Genomic DNA, 19,910 nt, shown 5'->3' with positions numbered 1-19,910 from the left:
ACCCAATCCCCAAATGACAACCGATTAAACCTTCTTCTGAAATTAAAAAAAAAACTTGGTCCTTTACTCATATCAAAATCATAAACACATACACACACATTATATCTTGCAACATTACAGCAGCCCAACAATCAAAGAGAAATCTTGTCAGGTAGTGACTATGATTCAGAGGAAGGAAACAACTTTGAATAATACGGACACACACAAGCATAAACCCAGTCTTCCAACTTCACAATTCAAAGCAATCTAGGCACTAATTAATATAGCTATAAGTTTTAATCTACCTTTAGATTCTATTTTAAGCCTTTACCATTGCTTCCCCCCACTTTAGAACCAACATTCGCCGTGTTCCCCAAATAAAACCACTCTAATCAGAGAAGTAGAAGACGGAGAGATTTAGGTGGCTTACCTTGGTCGAAAGCGAATACCGGCTTCTTCCTCCACCGGTGACAACCTTATGGGTGCTCTCTCTCGAGATCTCTCTCTCTCTCTCGCCACCCCTCTTCTTTCTAAAGATTGAAGCTTGTCACTGGTTTATTGCTTTTCACTGTGACCCCATGGAAAAGAAGAAGATTGACACTACGCACATGCCTTATTGACAGTATCCTCAATGATGGCAATGTGAGACTTGGGAGAAACCTATGCAGTTTTAGCGAGCGCAATGTGAGACTTGGGAGAACCCTATGCGGTTTTCATTGAGTGGAGACCTGGAAACTTGGTTGCAATTCCGTTGAAAACTATTCAATTTTGACTCTGTTTTTTCTCGAAAAAATTGAGGGCATTTAGTCTTTAACCAAAATTTGAAAATCCCAGATTCATACCTCAGGCCCATTTGGTGATTTCAGTTATTTACATATTCATTTTTCATTTCATATTGCAACAATCATTTTCTAGTCATTTTCCCTAAGAAAAAATTAGTCCAAATTACTTGCCAAAATTTTGTTTTCCATTGGTTTGAATGTGTTTCTTAATGTTCATGGCTTGATTCATTTTGTAGGTGCCATCTAATGAAGTAAAAATTATACTACCTCAAGTTCTTAATATAATACCTTTTTGACTTTTATTTTGGTTCTAAATATAAGATCCTAATTTGCTTTAGCTCTCATATTTTTGTTTTTTTTAAGGTAGTTTTTCTAATAATAGTAGTTTTAGCCAATACACTTAATTAGTAAGGATATTTTAGGAAAGACAACACCTATTTATTATAAATAATCTCATTAATTTCCTCAAATTAGTCAACTAACTCTTATAATTAGGACTAGAGGTGGTATTATATTATTAGTGTGATCATGATGAATTCTCATGATTGTTTCCATTACTATTGTGAAAAAAATATTCTATTTATAATCTTGTAAACTTGTAATTATATTGAGTTTTTATGAAATATAATGAAATTTTGTTATTCTATTGTAAATTTAAATTATATTTATTTAAATAATTAAAGGATTATATATTTATATACAACCTTAGACGGATAGATTTCTAAACTCATTTAAAGATCTACGTTTTAAGCAGATTTTTAAAAACAGACTTCAGATCATGTCAGGTATTTTTAAGGCTAATGTCAAAAAACCTGTAAGTTTAGGCTCACGTCTTCTGCCAAAAAAAAAAAAAGTTAGGCTCATGTATTATCCACGGGGGCAAAAAAACAAAAAGACTCCCGTTTCATGCCTCTATTTGAGACGAGACCGATTGGCATTTGGCTAACGTCCGACCAAACATTCTAACCCTACCGACCACAACGAATGTAATTTAAGGACAAATACGCCTTTTAATTAACCCTATTTTATATTAATATTGATGTTGGCATTATTTTTAGCATAAATTATTTTCCCAAAATACTAAGTACATTAATAATTTAATACTTTTTAATGAAATGATCAATGATATAAAATTAAAATGAGTCATACAACTAGAGTTGTTGTAAGAGGGAAATAAATTGTTGGAAAAAAAGAGGAAATAAAGAAAACTTCAATTTTGTAAAAGAATGATATTAATAATTTAATGTTGATATTGATTATTGATGAGTATTACTATAATTTTACATTTTCGACTATTTCAAATTTTATATTGATATTGATATTATTTTAGATTTACTTACCCAAGAAAACTGTTGCTCTGGATTATGATCCCAGAAATTATTAACCGAATAGTATTATCATAATCATTGTTATTACTCAGGAGAAAGAAACGAGCCAACTATATAATTCTCAGATGGGAATTGGGTAGCGGCGTGGGAACCCCGCGGAAGTGAGCGAACGCTTCAAACGGAGCTCTGATTTTGTAGTTTTAGATCTGCAAAATTGGGCGAAACCATTCGAAAAACCAAACTTCGAAAACATGGGTCTTTAGTTTTAGAGAATTCATTTATTCTCATTTCTGAATCATTTGTTGGCTGTTGCCGTATTGTGAAGTCACAAGACGCAACGCAGATAGCTAGAGGTTCCAAAAAAAACTAAAAGGGATTCTTCGTATGTGAGAGCGATGAGGGGGTCGGGAACTAACGCAGTTTCTTCTTCTTCTTCGTCTTCTTCGGAAAGCACTGACATGTCGATCTCAGGCAAGTTGTTTGATTTCAGTTCAATATATACTATTCTCGTAATCATATTCTTCTCTAAATTTTGACGTTGAAAAGTGTGCTTTTGAAATAATTACTTTCACGTTTATTCCCGTTTGTGTATTGTTTGATGATTTTAATTATACTCTTTTTGGGGGAGAATTTTTAGATTAGAAATAGTGTGTGGGTTTCGGATGTTTCGTATGAAATCGCAGGGTCCAAAGTTCGGACCTTTGTAGAACGTGAGAGACCGGTGTCTGGGTTGGGACTTGTTAGAGTATGTGTGGGGTGTGGTTTTGCCAAATCAAAGTATTGTGGTCGAAGGGGGTTTCAGTGCCTCAGTTCATCACATTTCTTAGAAATCAGATATGCAAGCGTCTTACTTTTATGGTCAAGTGGAATGGGTGATCAACATCGGTCTAAGTCCCTGGAGGGATTTTGTAATGTGATGGGGGACTACTTAGAGTGACATGTGCAAAAGAGTCAGTTGACTTGGATATCTCGAAAGGTTTTTATTTGCTGTCTTGGCATCTTAGAACTCCTCGATGCTTAGCTATCTGTCTTCTGAGGGAGTCTTGGATTTGAATTTGTTTGGGATTCTAAAATCTAAATCACTGAATGCTGATAGGCCCCTCAAGAAATATTTCCAGATCGGACCACCTTCGGTTATCTAAAGAACAGATTTACACACAGATGAAAATTTAAGCTAAAATACATTACTTTAGATGCAATACGCTACACTGGTACAAAGAAGATTACCTACAAATGACACTGTAAAGGAAGGAAAATGATTACAGTTAAAAAGAGCAAAGATACAAACCACACACAATGACACTACAAATAACATAGAAGATAACAGGATTGCCAATCATTCGAGAGGGTTGGCTCCCTCCACTCCAATGCCTAATCCTGACTTGAGGTCCTTCTTCCCCCTTTCGTCCTTCCAAACTCCTCTCTATATACACCCACTCCCAAATTTCTGACTGTTTCCCTTACCTTTGTCAGCATGACTACCCAGCTTTACTCCCCGCTTTTCTGTCTCCTATGGTCCTCACCCTTATATTTCCTTCTAGACCAGTAGTTCCACCTTTTCTGCCATTTTGCCACGCTTTCATATCTGCTTCTGTGAGTTTTGGCGGCAATAAGTGATAGGGTCTTATCAATCACCAATTTATTAATTACAGCTGGTATTCTGAAGGGTTAGAATTCTTGATAAGGGTTTTAGATTTGATATGTATGAACTAACAACTCAATGGCTGAATTGCTTGCTTTCACTCAGAATCACAAGTCATCATTGTATTTCATAGATTGAAAACTTGTTATCCTGGATTTTTGTTCTGGGTTCAAGCTATTTGGGTGGCTTGGAAGGGAGAAGGAATTGGCCTAGGGAAGGGATGTGATTTAGATTAGTATCAGTATCAGATATTCAAATCAAGTGCTCTGTGTTTGTGTTAGATAAATATAACAGGGAGTAGGAGTTATTTAGTTAGTTGTGACAGTTATGATTTAGCAGTTAGATTGATATAAATAAGGGGCCTAGGACTTGATTAGATGCTGTTGTTATTGTTGCTTATGCAGATGATTCAGTTTGATATTTCTCTTCCTAGTTTCTTTCTCTCCGTCTCCTATTTCTTTCTCTTCTCTCTTCTCTTCCCTTTTTATACCTGCTTCCTATGAAATAATAGCAATTAGACTAGTAATTAGCAAATCGCCCACTTTTCTTGTTTCATTAAAAAATGCATCAAATGTTTTGTAAGGAAGAAAACCTAATTAATTATCATCATTAAATAACGTCAGAAATTTCTTCATGCCAGAACAAGTTGAATTGCATAAGATCAGGGTATTCCTTGCGGGCTTCTTCTCAATTGCTTTAGTTTCTAATTGTTTCAATTGGCCTGAATTATCTTTAAGATGTATAACAGGAGTTACTTGCAAATTCTTGGCAGCCAAATGTGTGATGGGTCTAGAGTTGAATGTTGGTTGGTCTGAGTTATCTTCTTTGTTATCACGATGCACATAAAAAACAAAAAACAATTTAAATGTATATAGTAAGTCAGCTTAGCCTTAGGGAATGAAGACAGGTTGTTAGTGAAGCAGTTGCTCTGTCACACTTTCACAGTTATTGGAATCTTGTACTTCATTGTCAAAGTTGAGATGGCCTTTTATGTTGGAATTTGCGATAAATCTTTCTCGTCAATACAATTAGTTGTGACTCAATCTGCATCCGTAATATTTGGAATTAATTGCTAAAATTTCCTTGTTTTGCAGGGCTCCGTGAGAAGCATCAACAGGAACTAGAAATTTTGACACTAACCACACAACCCTTCAAAACATTAAAATTCTTCACATTAGCTGTTATTGATTTTATGAAGAAGACAATATTATATTTGTTGGCAAAAGGTGGGTGGCTTTTGCTGTTCAGTGCTTTTGTAGGAGCTTTTGGCATAGTGCTGATGACCATTGATGGTCCTCATGAAAAGGTATTATCTTATATTCTATTTTCTAACCTTCGTAGTGGGCTTGGTTGGCAATTTCACGCTATATACACTTTTGGAAGGTGAACTTAGACTAAAATCCCTCTACAACAGCCTCAAATAGTAATATGTGGGATCAATGTTTCTGTTAAATGTCAATGATGATGATGACAAAATCTATATCCATATATATCGTCTTGTTACTGTATTCTACCTTTATAGTATTTATTTTAAATCTTTCACGATGTTGTTTAAATACTTCGACTACAATAACTTGTGATCTTGCAGCATATTGAGGAGCTTCATAATTATTTCCAATTCGGATTGTGGTGGATAGCCCTTGGTGTTGCATCTTCCATTGGCCTTGGTAAGTAAAAGATGCATGCAAGAAGATAATTTATCTTTGTACCTTTGTGTTTTCTTGATTGTTAGACACCGTTGGTTTGTGATCTTCACTTTAAAGAGGCACTTGTGTAAAATGTGTGACCATACTTTTAAGGATTTACCAATCCTTGTAAGCCACAATCATGTTCGGTCTTTTACCTTCTGCTTCCTTTTTCTATTTTGGTAAATTATCTTCTTATATATGTACGTATTTTTCCATTGGCTCAGGATCTGGTTTACACACTTTTGTCTTATATCTGGGTCCTCACATAGCATTTTTCACAATTAAAGCAATGCAATGTGGCCGAGTTGATTTGAAAAGTGCTCCATATGATACAATACAATTGAAAAGAGGTCCTTCTTGGCTTGACAAAGACTGCTCCGACTACGGGCCACCATTGTTCCAAACAGTACATGGTTCACGGGTTCCGCTTAGCAGGATTCTGCCTCAAGTCCAGATGGAGGCTATTCTTTGGGGTGCTGGAACAGCTATAGGGGAACTTCCTCCTTACTTTATCTCAAGGGCAGGTATGTGTTGTTATCTTAGTCATTCTCTTAATTTAATAATTCAATACTATTTAAAAACAATATGCTTACCGTTGAAATAATGTTATTTTCATCTAGCTTGTAAAGATTACTTCAGTAGGATGATATGAAGCTTTCAAAATTTTGCTGCTCTTTTGTTGCTTTTACTAGGAAGAGGAGAACGGGGCAAGGCTTTGTTAGAATTTAAAAATATATATGTAAATTATTTTTAAGTGTGGTAAGGCCTTCGCTATAGCTAAAATATATATAACAATTTTATATAATTTGTAATTTGAGATTGTCGTAGGCCCTACTACTCTTAAGCTTATCTAAACTAAAGCTTAACCCCAGCTTCTGCTACTGTGTATTTTTCTGACCTTGTGGTCATCTTTCCTGTGCAATTATACATTTCAAATAAGTCTTATCTTTTGTAGCTTATGGAAATTTGTTTCCCTCACGCTGTATAGAGATTTCTTCATGATCGGACAGAGTTAATAGGACATCTGCGTTTTAATGTTTGAAAGTTATTGGATATGACAATAATTATAAGCAAGCCCATGTCTCCTCCATTTTATGGATAACAGCTGTGGGTTGGAATCCACGTCCATCTCTTGCTTTGTTCTTCAGATCAGTTCATATACCATTTGACTTTAATCTCATATTATGGTCTTTCACTATTGTCGTCGAAGATATTGTTTTGGCCATGTGCTTGACCACTTTATTTTATCATCTTTAGTTTTCTCCTTTTCCATTCTGATACAAATGCTTTGTTTTGCCCTTTTAATGTATTTTTGGCCCTTTTTCTAGTCATTTGGTTCTTTGTTTTTGGAATTTGTTTGTGCATGATTCTAACAATCATATTCCTGTAGCACGTGAGTCTGGGAGGGCCTTGGACGCCATGGAAGAGTTGGATACTGAAAATAAAGGGATTATGGCCACTTACTTAAATCAAATGAAGCGTTGGCTCCTTTCACACTCCCAACATCTGAACTTCCTTACCATTTTGGTGCTTGCTTCGGTTAGTATGGACTTTGTGCTACATTACCAGTTCAACCTTTGTCTGTACAACTTGTTACTTCTTCTATAGGTGGAATTTCTGTGTGTTGCTAACTTCTTTAACACTAGTTGCCTTTTATTATTATTATTGTTATTATTATTATTTTTATGAACATTGGGACTCTGGACTGCTGTGTGTGTTCCACCATCTAACAGTTCATGATTTTTATTGACGTTTTTTTTTTTTTTTTCTGACCGGAATTTTTAGTCTTCCTTGACAAACCACTATTTTTATAAGTTTCTTTTTACCGTAATTGAGATATGGGAAATAATGGTGGTCTATGCTCATATATAAGTGGGATATTCTTTGACTTTCCCTTAATTAGAGAATGATTAACTTAAGCTTATTAGTTGAAAACTTTATTGAGTCAATTTACTGTGCTTTCCTGTTAAGATCCCTTAATTTTGGCTTTAGGCCTTTGGACATTTTCATCTTTAATGATTCATCTTATTAAAGATTGCATCATATTCATTGAATTATTGTTTTGGTTGCCATAGAAAACATATTTTTGGCCCGTTGAAATCAAATTTTCCTTGTTAATCAGCTTATTAATCAAATTAAGCTGGTAAGTGTGCACTTTTATAATGCATAACTGTGTAATTGGTAAATGAGCGTTGACCCCAACCCTCGTTTTAACACATCAAGTTGCTAGAGTGGATGATTTCTTAGTTCAGCACGTGAGCTGCCTTAGTTCTTTATTTTTATTATTTTTATTTTTATTTTTTTAATTTCAGGTGCCAAATCCTCTATTTGACCTTGCCGGTATCATGTGTGGACAATTTGGGATTCCTTTTTGGAAATTCTTTCTTCCAACCTTGATTGGAAAGGCACTTGTCAAAACTCATATACAGGTATGTTTAAATTTTAGTTTTTCATATGCTGCTCAGTATTACTTTTGCTCTACTTGTAACAAATCAAATGATGCTCTGCTATAGAGGGAACTCTAGATCTCTTGCACTAGTATTCAACCGGGAAAAAAAAAGAAGCCTGCTTAACTGTTCTCAAGTGTTAATCCATATATCCCACTTTCTGGAGGTTCAAAATTTTCATTTTTCTTTTCTTGGTATGAATATTTCATATTGTATAAGGCGAATGAAAAGATTCTGAAGAACGGGGGGGATTTTGACTGACTCTAAATTATATTCTTATTGTGCAGACAGTATTTATCATCTTAATCTGCAATAATCAACTTCTTGATTGGATAGAGAATGAGGTCATCTGGGTTGTAAGCCATATTCCTGGTTTTGCTTCTATCCTGCCTGATGTGATTTCAAAGCTCAAGGCAGTCAGAGAAAAGTATATGAAGGCACCCCATCAAGTTTCTCCTCAGAAAATCCAGGTACCCATAGATCTTTTTGTGAGCTAGGTTGGGCTAAAGTCCAATAAGCTTGTAGGCTCTGTTTGCATAAAATATAAATTCTTCTTATGTTGACAAGTGGAAGTTCTGTCATTGCAAATATAAATATCCCTTTCACAAGGGCATTATTGTCCAAAATGTTTCATATTCCTGTCTAGCCCATGAACATCATGCAGCTGTGTACGACAACTTTAATGTCTTCATGTTGGTTTATTGCACATATTCTTATTTCCTTTTTTTCCCCCCTCTTCGGCTTATCTCTTTACATTCAGGGGGGAAAGTGGGATTTATCGTTTGCTTCGATCTGGAACACTCTCGTGTGGCTGATGCTTTTGAACTTCTTTATCAAGATAGTGAATTCAACTGCCCAGGGTCACCTGAAGAAACAGCAGGACCGAGAGCTGCATGACTTCATAGACAAATCTGCACCCACCGATTCAGATGTGCAATAAAATACCTCTTCGCTTGAAAATCCTCCTTTTTCTCTTTTTCTTCTTTTATCTATTGTGTAAATCTCTATTTCCTCTACCCGTCATTGGGTTCTTCTTTCCCCCTTCTCGATTTCCTGTGACTGGCAGGGGCATTGAAACTTGATTTGCGGCTAATTAATCCTCAAGTTGTAAACCACATTAACCAGGCATTGGTTTCATTAGCTATTGCTACGATTGTACTATGGGAGTCTTCCTATTCTTTTGAAATGATAGACACAAATTTTTAATGTGACATCTGGGACCTGAAAATTTTTTTGGTAAGCACCAAAGATACGGGATTGTTGCAGATTTCTAATTTATTTTGGAGCCATTTTCTTTTCTTCTTTTCACTCCCGAGGGCAATTTTATCAAATGCATCATGCCACGCAGCTTGCGTTTCGTAAAACTAATAATTTGACGAGAGCTTTTATTATCAACATTATTTATATTTGATAAATTGTAAATGTTTTTTGTCTATTTCAACTTTCAAGGCCGATAAATTGTCCTATTTATATGTAGAAACTTGACATTGCAATTGATAATTGTACCATTCTTTTTTATTTCTTGGGGAAAAAAAAGTATTAACAGTTTGATATTACATCATTTAGTAATATAGTCCAACATATCCACTTTCACTAATACACATAGGTGGGGGCAAGGCCTCTTTTTCAACATGTACAAAAGTTCCCAAATATTTCTCCAGCCTTAAACTTATAGTTGAATAGAATATTCTCACTCTTTAGCGTGTGAGCCACAAGGGCAGAAATACTAAAAGGCTTTTATGAAAATGAAACGTCTGCTCCAAAACAATGATGCCGTTGACGGGTCAATAGGTTTTAATTATTTGCAACAAACCTAGCTTTGCCCGGTCAAACTCGATCACTACCCCGTTTCTTAGCAAAATAGGACCCATCATATCATACCATACCGTAGTTCTCATAAATATCTCGTGATAATCTTCTATCCAAATAAATGTGCAGTTAAAATGAAGTACAAACCATTGAACACATCATCAATACATGCTATGTGCCAGAGGTGAGCACACCTGGTAAAAGAGTGATGCAAACAAAAAGTAATTAACATTTTATTGCACTGCAAAAGAAACTAACATGAGATAATGCGCATGAACACCTAACTATTTGATGCTTGAGATAATTTAGGACAACATGTGATATGGGATTCACAGTGACATTTACCAGCCAGTCTAGGAAACATCCAATGGATAGAATAAAATCCTCTGAATGGGGGTAACCAACGAACAATTCCATCTTTGAAAGAATATATACCAACATTCTTCTTCGAATTACCCTTCAACGAACTACTTAAACATATTTGATTACCTTGAACAAGAGAGGTCGGAGGGCAATCTTTAACGTCAACTATCTCTGAGCAAGAGTCATTTAGTAATACAATTTGATCTCCCAACGTATCCAATTTCACCAGCCGATCTCCACACACCTTATAGATCTCAAACTCAACAGTAAAAAAATCAACTTTAACCTCCCTACAATGGCGCATCACGAGAAAAAGATCATTTTTCTGAGGCTCAACCACTAGATATGCTCGGAATGGTCGATCCCACTTTGATGGAGTATTAATAACTGGAGAAGAACACACAAAAGCTAAAGGAAAAAGCTTCATACCATCGTCAATTTCTATAACACCCACAGGCAAAAGCTTCAAATCATGGTCAATTTCAAATATGTCAACCATGCTATAGTTCTTTCTCATAGCATATAATTTCATATCGTGAAATGCCACGTTAACATACTGCTCATCTGTTTCATGGGGTTCCCACGCACTGCCTCCAATCTTACACACGGATAACTTCCCATCTTCAGAAACAATCGCAGTCATAATGGGTCTCATAAATGCGCAGAATAACACTGCAAAAGCTCTGACACACCCAGGAGGGCCAACAAGAGAGAGAGATTTGTCAGAAGGTATAACGTTCTTCATGGTAGGCAAAGGTGGGAGATCAAGATGAATATTGGAGAAGAGATTCACAAGCTGGATTAATTTTTCCTTGTAATATTGCAGACATAACCATCCCTTGAAGGATCCAATAATACATGGGTTGGAATGCTGGAAAAATTTAGGTTGTATCTGATAGCATGTTATCTCTTTAAATGTTCTTCTTCCACAGAAAGTGGGGTCAGCAGTAAGACTAAGACCAATGAGAGATGGAGTCTCATGTGCTTTAGGATTAGGTCTCTCGAAGACCAAAGAGTGGCACAGCTTGCAGACTCTAGCAAACTGAAGTTGATCTGAAATCGATAACCGATCAACCATGAGCTCAAGAAAATCTTTGGGCATACTGAGGATGTCTCTAGGTATGAGGTCGAATGATCTCTCATCTATTCTCAATTCTTCCTGCTCTGATTCTTCCATGCTGAGATAAAAACATTAGAAAATGAGATTCAGTTAAATTTCAACAAAATCTTTTTGAGTAATTCCAGAAGGAGTGAAAAAACTATAAATCTGAAACTTTTTTTAATTAACCAATCAATTCTTTAATGCTCCTAAAGAGTATTATAACCATAATAATGTGTGTGTATCAATGGCAATCATACACCTAAGGTTTCATAAAAATTCGCAAATGCGATTCAATCAATTCAAACGAATTGATTCTCGTTTATAAAACATAACTCCAAAAGAAATATAAAAAAGTTAACAAGGAAGTGCGGTAGAGAAGATCCAAATTCCATTCCAGTTGCTAAAATAACGTGATAACTGCACCCATTTTCACCCATAAAACAGAAAGACAATTTATTGTTTGGTTCATGCGGAGAAAGGGGTTTTGGCCTTGTTATGATTAAAATGCCACTTCTAAACCCACCAATTACCAATTTAGAGGGGAGGGTAGTCTAAAACTCTAAAACCAAACAGGGGATAGTCTCATAAAGTGGATATTATGTCGCGGGGTGAAAAAGAAAGATTTATCAGGTAGAGAATGAGAGAATCACAAAGCACATACTTCAGAGAGGCGTGAAGGTGAAGATGATATCTCTGAATCTCAACACTGAAGGCGCACAAATTTGACAGCTACGATTGATTTCTTCGCAATCGCTCCTCGACGGCTCCCCAAATCTCCGGCCGCCAATCTAGTGCTCTTCTTCTTCTTGATTGCTGCTGCCGCCTGAGCCCTTATATTACGTCTGAGTCATAATCCCGAACATCGTGCGTTTGACGCCACTTGCAAGGTTTCATTTATTTTAGGATTAAGGTGTAATCACAGCATTTATCCTATGTTTGGCGTGAGTGACGAAATGGAGGTAAGAAGGAGAAGGGAAACTTTCATGAGCTCAATATAAAAAATTAAAAAAATGAGGTTATAAAATTTTAATTAAAAAATATAAAATAATAAAAATTAATTAAAAGTTTTTAACCTCATTTTATCAATTTTTAAAATTATGTTCATTAAAATTTTCTCTCTCTTTTTCCTCTTTCCATTTTCTTCATACCAAACAGATTGTTAAACTATAGGATACTTTTTTTTTTGTTTTAATATTGTCCTGTTTAAAATTACAATAATTTTATTTTCTATGTTGAAAACGTTGAGAGTCAGTAATAACAATATTTTAATGATTAATAATGGTATGAGATAGAATTGTTATAAATTTAAATTTGGTAACATTGAACATAAATAAGCTTTCAAGTACTAGCATCTCGGGGTAAAAAATTTTAGGATAAATTTGTATATTTTCTTAAAATTATCTTCAAAGAATATTTGAAAATCTTATTAAATTATTTGAAGCTGAAAAAATAGCCCTGATACAATTTTATGGATAACAAATAATACTAGTCTCTTTGATACTCTTCCGTTTCAAAATATAACATACATTAAACCGATTTATGTTTATTAAAAATTTAGTTTAAAACAATAAATATGTAATACATGTATTTATTTTTTTAAATATGTTTTTATTAATAAAAAATAAGTAAAAGATGTAATAAATGAATTAAAGAGAAAAGAGAATATATGGAGGTAAAATTGAAAAAAAAAATTAAATATTTAGATAAAATTGAAATGTATCTTATAAAAAAAAAAAGAGCTAAACCCTTCTAACAAAATGTATCTTATATTTTAAACCAAAGGGAATATTTATTTATAATTCTAGATGCATATCTGGCAAAAAAAAAAGTAATCTGAGAGACATAATTGTTATTAAATTTTTTATGAACTATCCAGAATTTTAGGAAACCTTTTGTGTAATTTTTTTTCCGTCAACCAATGATCAAATTAACTGATATTTGATGGAATATACTAAAATAATAAGATACATAAAATAGCTGTATTTGGAATAATTTATAAATAGTTTTTCCATCGTGATTCACAGGATACGAAATAAATATGTAACAAAAATTGTATTGACTTATATAAAATTTGATTTTTAAGTATTTCTAATCATGATTTCAAACAAAAACCATACCTTTGGTCCTAAATATAATATCTAATTGACTAATTTAAATAGATTAAGAAAATAAGTTAAGTTAATTATTAAATATAAGAGTTAGTTAACTAATTTAAATAAATTAAAAAAATAAGTTAAGTTAGTTATTTGTAATAAATAGATGTTACTTTTTTTAAAATATCATTGCTAATCAAATGTATTCGTTAAAATTATTATTATTAGAAGGACTATCTTGAAAAAAAAAACATAAATATGAGAGATAAAGTAGACTAGGGTCTTATATTTAGGACCAAAATAAAAATTAAACAAAGTCTTATATTAAATATCGGAGGTAGTTATATGGAAGGGCTAAGGGTAATTTTCCCCCTAGACAAACTTTTAAGATTCATATCATCATCCTTTTCTGTTAGCCTAATTAAATTATTTGAACAATCCAATTGACCACTTATGCTTACGTGATCACTTTTTTTTTTTTTTTAATTTTTACTAATACGGGCCAGTGCCCAAATTTATTACTTCAAACTAGCTCGTGGAAAATAAAGGCCCACTGGGTCATTGTACAAATACTTCCTAACTTTGAAAGTAGGCTCATCAAAAACCACTGCCTCCCTCTCCTCATGTAAACTCAAATTTGCTGAAGTGTCAGCACAAGCACTTTTTTTTTAATTTTTTTTATTGGTACAGGTATCTTCCTATAGAAAGTAATCTATATGCATGCTGAATCTTTTCAAGGTCAAAATTGTCTAGGAGTCGTTTAGTAATAATCGTAAATCTACATCCAGCCTCTCTTTTCTCTGAGGCGTGTCAGCATAACTCAAAATATCATTTGAATTTAAATATCCATTTAATTGGGCCATAGATGAATGATGATGTGGACTAATAAATTTCAGATATCATTTGAATAATTCAAAATATCTAGAAAATATATTTCAAATCTTCTTAGTATTCACTAAATTCAAAATGACTCTTTTAAATAACAAAATTACATAGAAATAAAATAAAAATAAAATGACTTAATTAGAGGAACTCCAATGTATATATGCAACATGCCACTTGTAATATTCTTTTCTACCGAGACTTCTCTTACTCTGCTGGCTAAAATATAACGTAAAGTGACAAAATTGCCCTCCAGATTCGTATCAATGTGAGTTACAACAGCATCCAGTTGTTGTTAATCTAGGAAATATCCATTGCACGCCCCTATCTGGTAATGCCCAAATAGTAGTTTCATCTTTGAGCGAAAAAATACCAACATCATGATATAAACCACCCATGAAACATATTTGGTTCCCTTTAAAAACAGAAGAAGCAGTGGGACAATCTTTAACGTCAATGATCTCAGAACACGATTCACTTAGTAACAGAATCTGATGATCTGCCAATGTATCCACTTTCACGAACAGTAGATCATCGTATCCGTTTATTACCACCTTAAAGATCTCAAACTGAAAAAGTAAGCCAAACTTCTCTTGATATTCCATCACAAGAAACATATTATCTCCTCCAGAATCCTCCACTAGATAAGCTTGCCTTAACAATGGCGATATCGAAACATTAATAACCTGGGAAGAATCTATAACACCCAAAGGAACAAGCCTCAAATCATCATCTTCTTCTTCTCCAATTTCAAATATGTCGATCTGGTGGAATTTCTTCCTCATAGCGTACAATTTCTCATCGTAAAATGTTATATTAACATAGTACCTTCGTTGTCCTTGGTGGTGATCATCATGAGCTTTCCATGTGCTTCCTCCATTAATCTTGCACAAAGCTAAGTCCCCATATTGTGAAACGATTGCAATCAAAACGGGTCTCATAGATCCACATAACGATAATGCAAAAGCTTGAGCATAAAAATGTCGACTTTTCTGTTTAAACAAGGCAGAAGACAAAGGTGGGAGATCAACATGAAAATTCACGAAGAGATTTACAAGTTGGGTTAAGTCGTTGTGATAATATTGAACAAATAACCATCCTTTGAAGTATCCAAGAATTTTTGGATGAGGATGTTTGAATGATTCTGATCCTATATGATAACACGTGACCTGGTCGTCGTATATTGTTTTGCAGAACGATGAGTTCGTCTCAGCGAGACTGATGAGCCATGGAGTGTGATCTTCATGGGATTTAGGGTTTGGTCGTTTGTAAACTGAAGAGTAAGATGATTCGCAAACCCTAGAAAATTGAAGTTGATCTGTAATTGATAAGTGATCACATAAGAAATCGAGGATATCTCTTGGCATATGATCAAAGAATCTCTTCTCGCTTCTTAATTCTTCTAATTGTTGTGACTCTTCCATAATCCTGGGTTACTTAACTGTCAATATATTGATAATCATCCATAAAAAATAAAAAAGTATAAAAATTTATGATGAATTATATTATTTATAAGGACAATTCATTCATAAGACTTCCTATATCGTAAAAGAACATACCTAGTTGGGAGGTAAAATCTTGTTGAGTGATTCCAACTTCCAAAGAACACTTAATAACATAATAGGATCCTTCGAAACATATTAGTGAAGTTTTGTCATAAGTTAGATGACTCCAAATATATATTAATGGAATTTGATTTAAATGGTTTAATCCCTTATCAAAATAAGCCTTTTGGATATAATGATTTATTTCGATGATATGTCCGATCTAATTGAGAAGATAAAGTAATTAAACTAGAGATAATTGTCACTTATTTCAAGTCATATCAGAATAAATAAAATGGGCTAGAATCAAATTCAAATTCGAAAAGACCAATAAGTTTAAAAGGTTTTATTCTAGTTTATCTTAATTTATGTGTTTATTCAATGATTTTCGGATAAGATGGCTTACAATATCATTTCCACTTCGATCATCTTAAATATAAAAGTCTGCTTATTTGTTTGAACATTTGTTTATTTAAGAAATATCATAACAGTTGAAAATCACTAAACACAAAACACTTTTATAATTATTACCAAATACAAAAAGATTTGTGCTTTTGAGTAGTTTGCCCTGAAAATATATGTTAAACTTGGGGCTTCTCTTCTTTTCCCTCCTCTTACTCTCCTTTTCTCATGGGTGATGTCATATCTCCATTTATTTCACTTCTTTCATTTTTTTTATTTATTTTAATCATTTAGGTGATAATATTTTGGAATTATTTTACATAATTTAGAACTATATTAATTTTTAAACAAATTCATTTTTTAAAAAAATTCTTTTAGTGACAAAGCGTATTTTTGTTGGTGATATTTCGTCAAAAACAAACTTCTAGTGGTAATTTTTAATGGTCATCGATTTGTCACCACACGTCACCAATAAGTCTTTTTTTTCTTTTGGAGTAAGAAGAGAGTTTCTTTTATTAAGATTTAAGCTACTACGCCTCAAGTTTCTCCTGAGACAAAGAGCCAATTCGTATTAAAAGGTTTTTTAAAAAAAAAATTGATGACCATAGGCAAGGAATACAAAGAATTAGTGAACTACTCAAAGTCAAGTGAAATACCACTAGTACTGCTACTACTGCTACTAATAATAAAAGAAACATTGGAAAAATAAATTTAGAAAGTGAAATAAATCTAAAAGAACATGGTCTCGAGCATCAAAAATCCAGGAGTTTTTTTGTTGTTGCAGTATATCAATTTACAGAGAAGAATAATAGTAACAGAAAATAGTTATGATGATGATGATGAAGGTTGTGATTCACAATAAGATGCAAATCTAGGAAACATCCAATGTAGACAATACATTTCCCTGAATGGAAATAACCATTTGATAGTTTTATCATTGAAGGAATAAATACCAAAATCATGATCAAATCCAGTAGTGAAACATATTTGGTTTCCCCCGAAAAATGCAGAAGAAAGGCAATCATTAACATCAATAATCTCAGAACATGTGTCACTCAGTAACACAATTTGACCATCCAACGCATCCACTTTCACTAATTGATCTCCATCTTTTGTCTTAAAGATCTCGAACTCAATGGCCATCAAAACAGAGCCAAACATCTTACGATGTTGTAACACAACAAAAAGATTATTATCTTTAGAATCCACCACTAGGTAGGCCTGGAAGGGTGGAGGCACTGGTAATGAAGCATCAATAACTTCTGAAGAATATATAACACCCACAAGAGAAAGGTCCAAATTGTCGTCAATTTCAAATATGTCAACCTGGTTAAATTCCTTTCTCATAGCATACATTTTCACATTGTAAAATGTCAGGTTAACATACCGTTCTTCTCTTTTGTGACCTTTCCAGTTCCTGCCTCCAATCTTGAACAAGGCTAAGCTTCCAAGACCAGAAACAATTCCAATCATAGTTGGTCTCATAGATTTACAAAATGATACTGCAAAAGCTCTAACGTGCTTTATCCCAGAAGGCACAAAATTCTTTATAGTAGATAAAGGTGGGAGATCATAATGAATATTGGAGAAGATATTTATAAGCTGAGTTAAGCTGTGTAATTTATATTGCACATATAACCAACCCTTGAAGGATCCAATAATATGTGGATCAGAATGCTTGAATGATTTTGCTTGTATCTGATGGTATGTTACCTCGTTGTATGTTCTTCCACAGAGAGTAGGGTTTTCAGTGAGTCCGATAAGCCATGGCTTCTCACATGCTTTAGGGTTAGGCCTTCTAAATGCCAAAGAGTACAATGACTTGCAGCATCTAGCAAACTGGATTTGATCTCTAAACGATAAATGATCGCACAAGAACTCAAGGAATTCTCTGGGTAGATCAAGGATGTGTGTGGGCATGAAGTCAAACGATCCCTTATCAATTCTTAACTCTTCTTCCTTTAATTCTTCCTTACTGAGTAAAAGACGTCAGAAAATGAGATTCATTTAACTATGAATAAAAATCTTTTTGGGTGACTTTTATTTTGCTGCAAGAAAGGTGGAGAGAAATCATAAACACGAATCCATGGTCTTTCTTCAGTTGACTAAAAAAGCAACTAATTGAGAACAACTAAACCAAATCTAATTGCTTGTTAATAACTAAAACCAGAACTCAAACAAATATAATTCAAACAGAAACATCAAAAGGTTACCAAGCAACTTCAATAGGGAAGATCCAAATTCCAGTTGCTAAAAGAAACTGGAGACTTATTTCTGCGCCCATTGTCACTTGATGGCATATCCCTTTATAATAACCCGGCAAAATCACTAGAAATGAATACCCAAATCTCCTGCAAAAAAATCCGGAGCAGTAGAGCATTCGAGGTAGAGTAAGTTTTCATTCCCAATTGGTTCTTCTGAGCATTTCGTATTGTATCTCAGTTTCATCGGTGAATATTTTGCGGTTGTAGGAGTGAAAAAGAATATAGAAGGGATATCACGAAGCAGTTACCTGATGATCTAACAAAGCGTGAAGATGATCCTTCAACTCTGAATTTGCTCAAAGCTTGACAGTAATGGCCAGTTCCATCTCAATCTCTACACGATTCTTGTTCTCGCACTTTCCTCCTCCAATTTCTTGCTTTTCTTCCTCAATCGCAGTTTCGTCCGTCTAAACTATCTCCTTTTCGCCGTCCCTCTTGTGTTGATTTTCTGGTCGAGCTTGAAGCTCTGCTTTGATATGAACGGCGCCGTTGACGCTGCAATTGAATTTTCGAGATTTGGCATCCCAACATCGCACTTTGCGCCCTTCCCCCGCCTTTTCTAGTCTTCTTCGCCCTTCGCGCACGAAATCGAATCCCGTTTCTTTTGTATTTTGGGGCTGAAGAATCCCATTTCTAAGCCGCTGTTATTTTTCTTCGGAAGAATCCCATTCAAGGCCCCAACAAGGTACTCTCTCCGTTCCTTATTATAAGAGACAAATAACCGAAATACGTTGATAAAAAAACAGTTAAAATTAGTTAAGAACAATTAATGTGTAAAAAGTATAATTTTTTTGCAAAAATGCTCTTGTTAATAAGGAGAGAGAGCATGAAAAAGAACAATTAAATTATTAAAAGAAAGAGAAGTGGGAGGGAGAGAGAGTATGAGTTGGAGATAATAAATATGGGTAAAATATTAAATCAACACAAAAAAGTAGAGACAACTTGTAAGTGTCTCTTATATATAGGAACATGTCATAAACATCAAATGTGTTTTATAATAAGGAACGGAGGGAGTACTTAGGGCTGCACAACAAAGTCTGAAACCCGGTCAACCCGGTCCGACCCGAGGAAGTCCGGTCCGACCCGGTCCAAAAAAAACAGCCCGATCAAGAGACAGGACCAATCGGGTCAGACCAACAAACCGGGTAAGACCGGGTTGAGGACTCATATTTCAGACCATGTGGTCTAGCCCGGTCCAGGTAACCTCCTTTTTTTTTTTTTTTTAAAACATCTATATGTCATGGACTCATGGGATATATTAAATATGAGCCGAGCCCAACCCAACGAGCATTGACCAGCTGACTTGCGTTGCGATTCTGCTCTGCGTTCTGCTGCCCATGCTTTTCCGGTTTTCCCTTAATCCCTTTCACTTTCAGTTCACGGCTTTCACTCTCACTCTCTCAGTATATGCCCTAAGTCGGCCTAACATTCTCTGCTTTTCCCTTTCACGACCTGAGAAAGCCGCTCTCTTCAACCAGTAGCTATTGGATTGGGGGTCAAGGAGAGGAGCGAACCAAGCTTGAAATGGGAATCGAGAGGCACGAGACGGAGACAGTTAGGTCGCCAAAGCAGTGGCGATGAAGGC

At 34.5% G+C, this 19,910-nt stretch overlaps 3 protein-coding genes across 6 annotated transcripts; 1 reads left to right on the top strand and 2 right to left on the bottom strand.

The window, feature by feature from the left end:
• The first annotated feature begins 2,243 nt into the window (after nucleotides 1–2,243).
• LOC114748210 (vacuole membrane protein KMS1-like) lies at nucleotides 2,244–9,128 on the top strand. Its single transcript, XM_028936570.1, has 8 exons — nucleotides 2,244–2,560; nucleotides 4,826–5,037; nucleotides 5,320–5,398; nucleotides 5,644–5,943; nucleotides 6,810–6,958; nucleotides 7,732–7,848; nucleotides 8,154–8,336; nucleotides 8,627–9,128. Exons 1-8 carry the CDS (start codon nucleotides 2,485–2,487, stop codon nucleotides 8,804–8,806), a joined length of 1,296 nt encoding a protein of 431 aa, XP_028792403.1. The 5' UTR covers nucleotides 2,244–2,484; the 3' UTR covers nucleotides 8,807–9,128.
• Nucleotides 9,129–9,881: 753 nt separating this feature from the next.
• On the bottom strand, nucleotides 9,882–11,991 carry LOC114748211 (uncharacterized). 2 transcript variants are annotated; one of them, XM_028936572.1, is made up of 3 exons: nucleotides 11,802–11,991; nucleotides 10,468–11,216; nucleotides 9,882–10,328 (listed from the first exon to the last, which is right to left on the bottom strand). In XM_028936572.1, the coding sequence occupies exons 2-3, from the start codon at nucleotides 11,213–11,215 to the stop codon at nucleotides 10,261–10,263; spliced, it is 816 nt and encodes a 271-aa protein (XP_028792405.1). In that variant the 5' UTR covers nucleotide 11,216; nucleotides 11,802–11,991; the 3' UTR covers nucleotides 9,882–10,260. The 2 variants fall into 2 exon arrangements, with proteins under 2 accessions (XP_028792405.1, XP_028792404.1); XM_028936571.1 differs by having other exon boundaries at nucleotides 9,882–11,216.
• Nucleotides 11,992–16,791: 4,800 nt separating this feature from the next.
• Nucleotides 16,792–18,650, bottom strand: LOC114748208 (uncharacterized). Of its 3 annotated transcripts, XM_028936567.1 has the most exons (3): nucleotides 18,574–18,650; nucleotides 18,275–18,412; nucleotides 16,792–18,036 (listed from the first exon to the last, which is right to left on the bottom strand). In XM_028936567.1, the coding sequence occupies exons 2-3, from the start codon at nucleotides 18,343–18,345 to the stop codon at nucleotides 16,887–16,889; spliced, it is 1,221 nt and encodes a 406-aa protein (XP_028792400.1). In that variant the 5' UTR covers nucleotides 18,346–18,412; nucleotides 18,574–18,650; the 3' UTR covers nucleotides 16,792–16,886. The 3 variants fall into 3 exon arrangements, with proteins under 3 accessions (XP_028792400.1, XP_028792399.1, XP_028792401.1); XM_028936566.1 differs by having other exon boundaries at nucleotides 18,275–18,638; XM_028936568.1 differs by lacking the exon at nucleotides 18,275–18,412 and having other exon boundaries at nucleotides 18,574–18,631.
• Between the last annotated feature and the right edge of the window lie 1,260 nt (nucleotides 18,651–19,910).

This window comes from Neltuma alba, unplaced genomic scaffold (assembly GCF_004799145.2).
Source record: "Neltuma alba isolate B1F8T4 unplaced genomic scaffold, ASM479914v2 tig00005642_pilon, whole genome shotgun sequence".
NCBI lineage: Eukaryota > Viridiplantae > Streptophyta > Magnoliopsida > Fabales > Fabaceae > Neltuma > Neltuma alba.
The sequence above is the reverse complement of the archived record's forward strand: the minus strand, read 5'-3'. Positions and strand labels throughout refer to the sequence as shown.

Coding starts and splice junctions, on each gene's coding strand:
- LOC114748208 (XM_028936566.1), bottom strand. CDS start 18,441: ATGCTCTACTGCTCCGGATTTTTTTGCAGGAGATTTGGGTATTCATTT. Junction 18,037..18,274: donor TTCCCTATTGAAGTTGCTTG/GTAACCTTTTGA, acceptor TCTTTTACTCAG/TAAGGAAGAATTAAAGGAAG.
- LOC114748210 (XM_028936570.1), top strand. CDS start 2,485: ATGAGGGGGTCGGGAACTAACGCAGTTTCTTCTTCTTCTTCGTCTTCT. Junction 5,944..6,809: donor TTACTTTATCTCAAGGGCAG/GTATGTGTTGTT, acceptor ATATTCCTGTAG/CACGTGAGTCTGGGAGGGCC. Junction 7,849..8,153: donor TTGTCAAAACTCATATACAG/GTATGTTTAAAT, acceptor CTTATTGTGCAG/ACAGTATTTATCATCTTAAT.
- LOC114748211 (XM_028936571.1), bottom strand. CDS start 11,215: ATGGAAGAATCAGAGCAGGAAGAATTGAGAATAGATGAGAGATCATTC.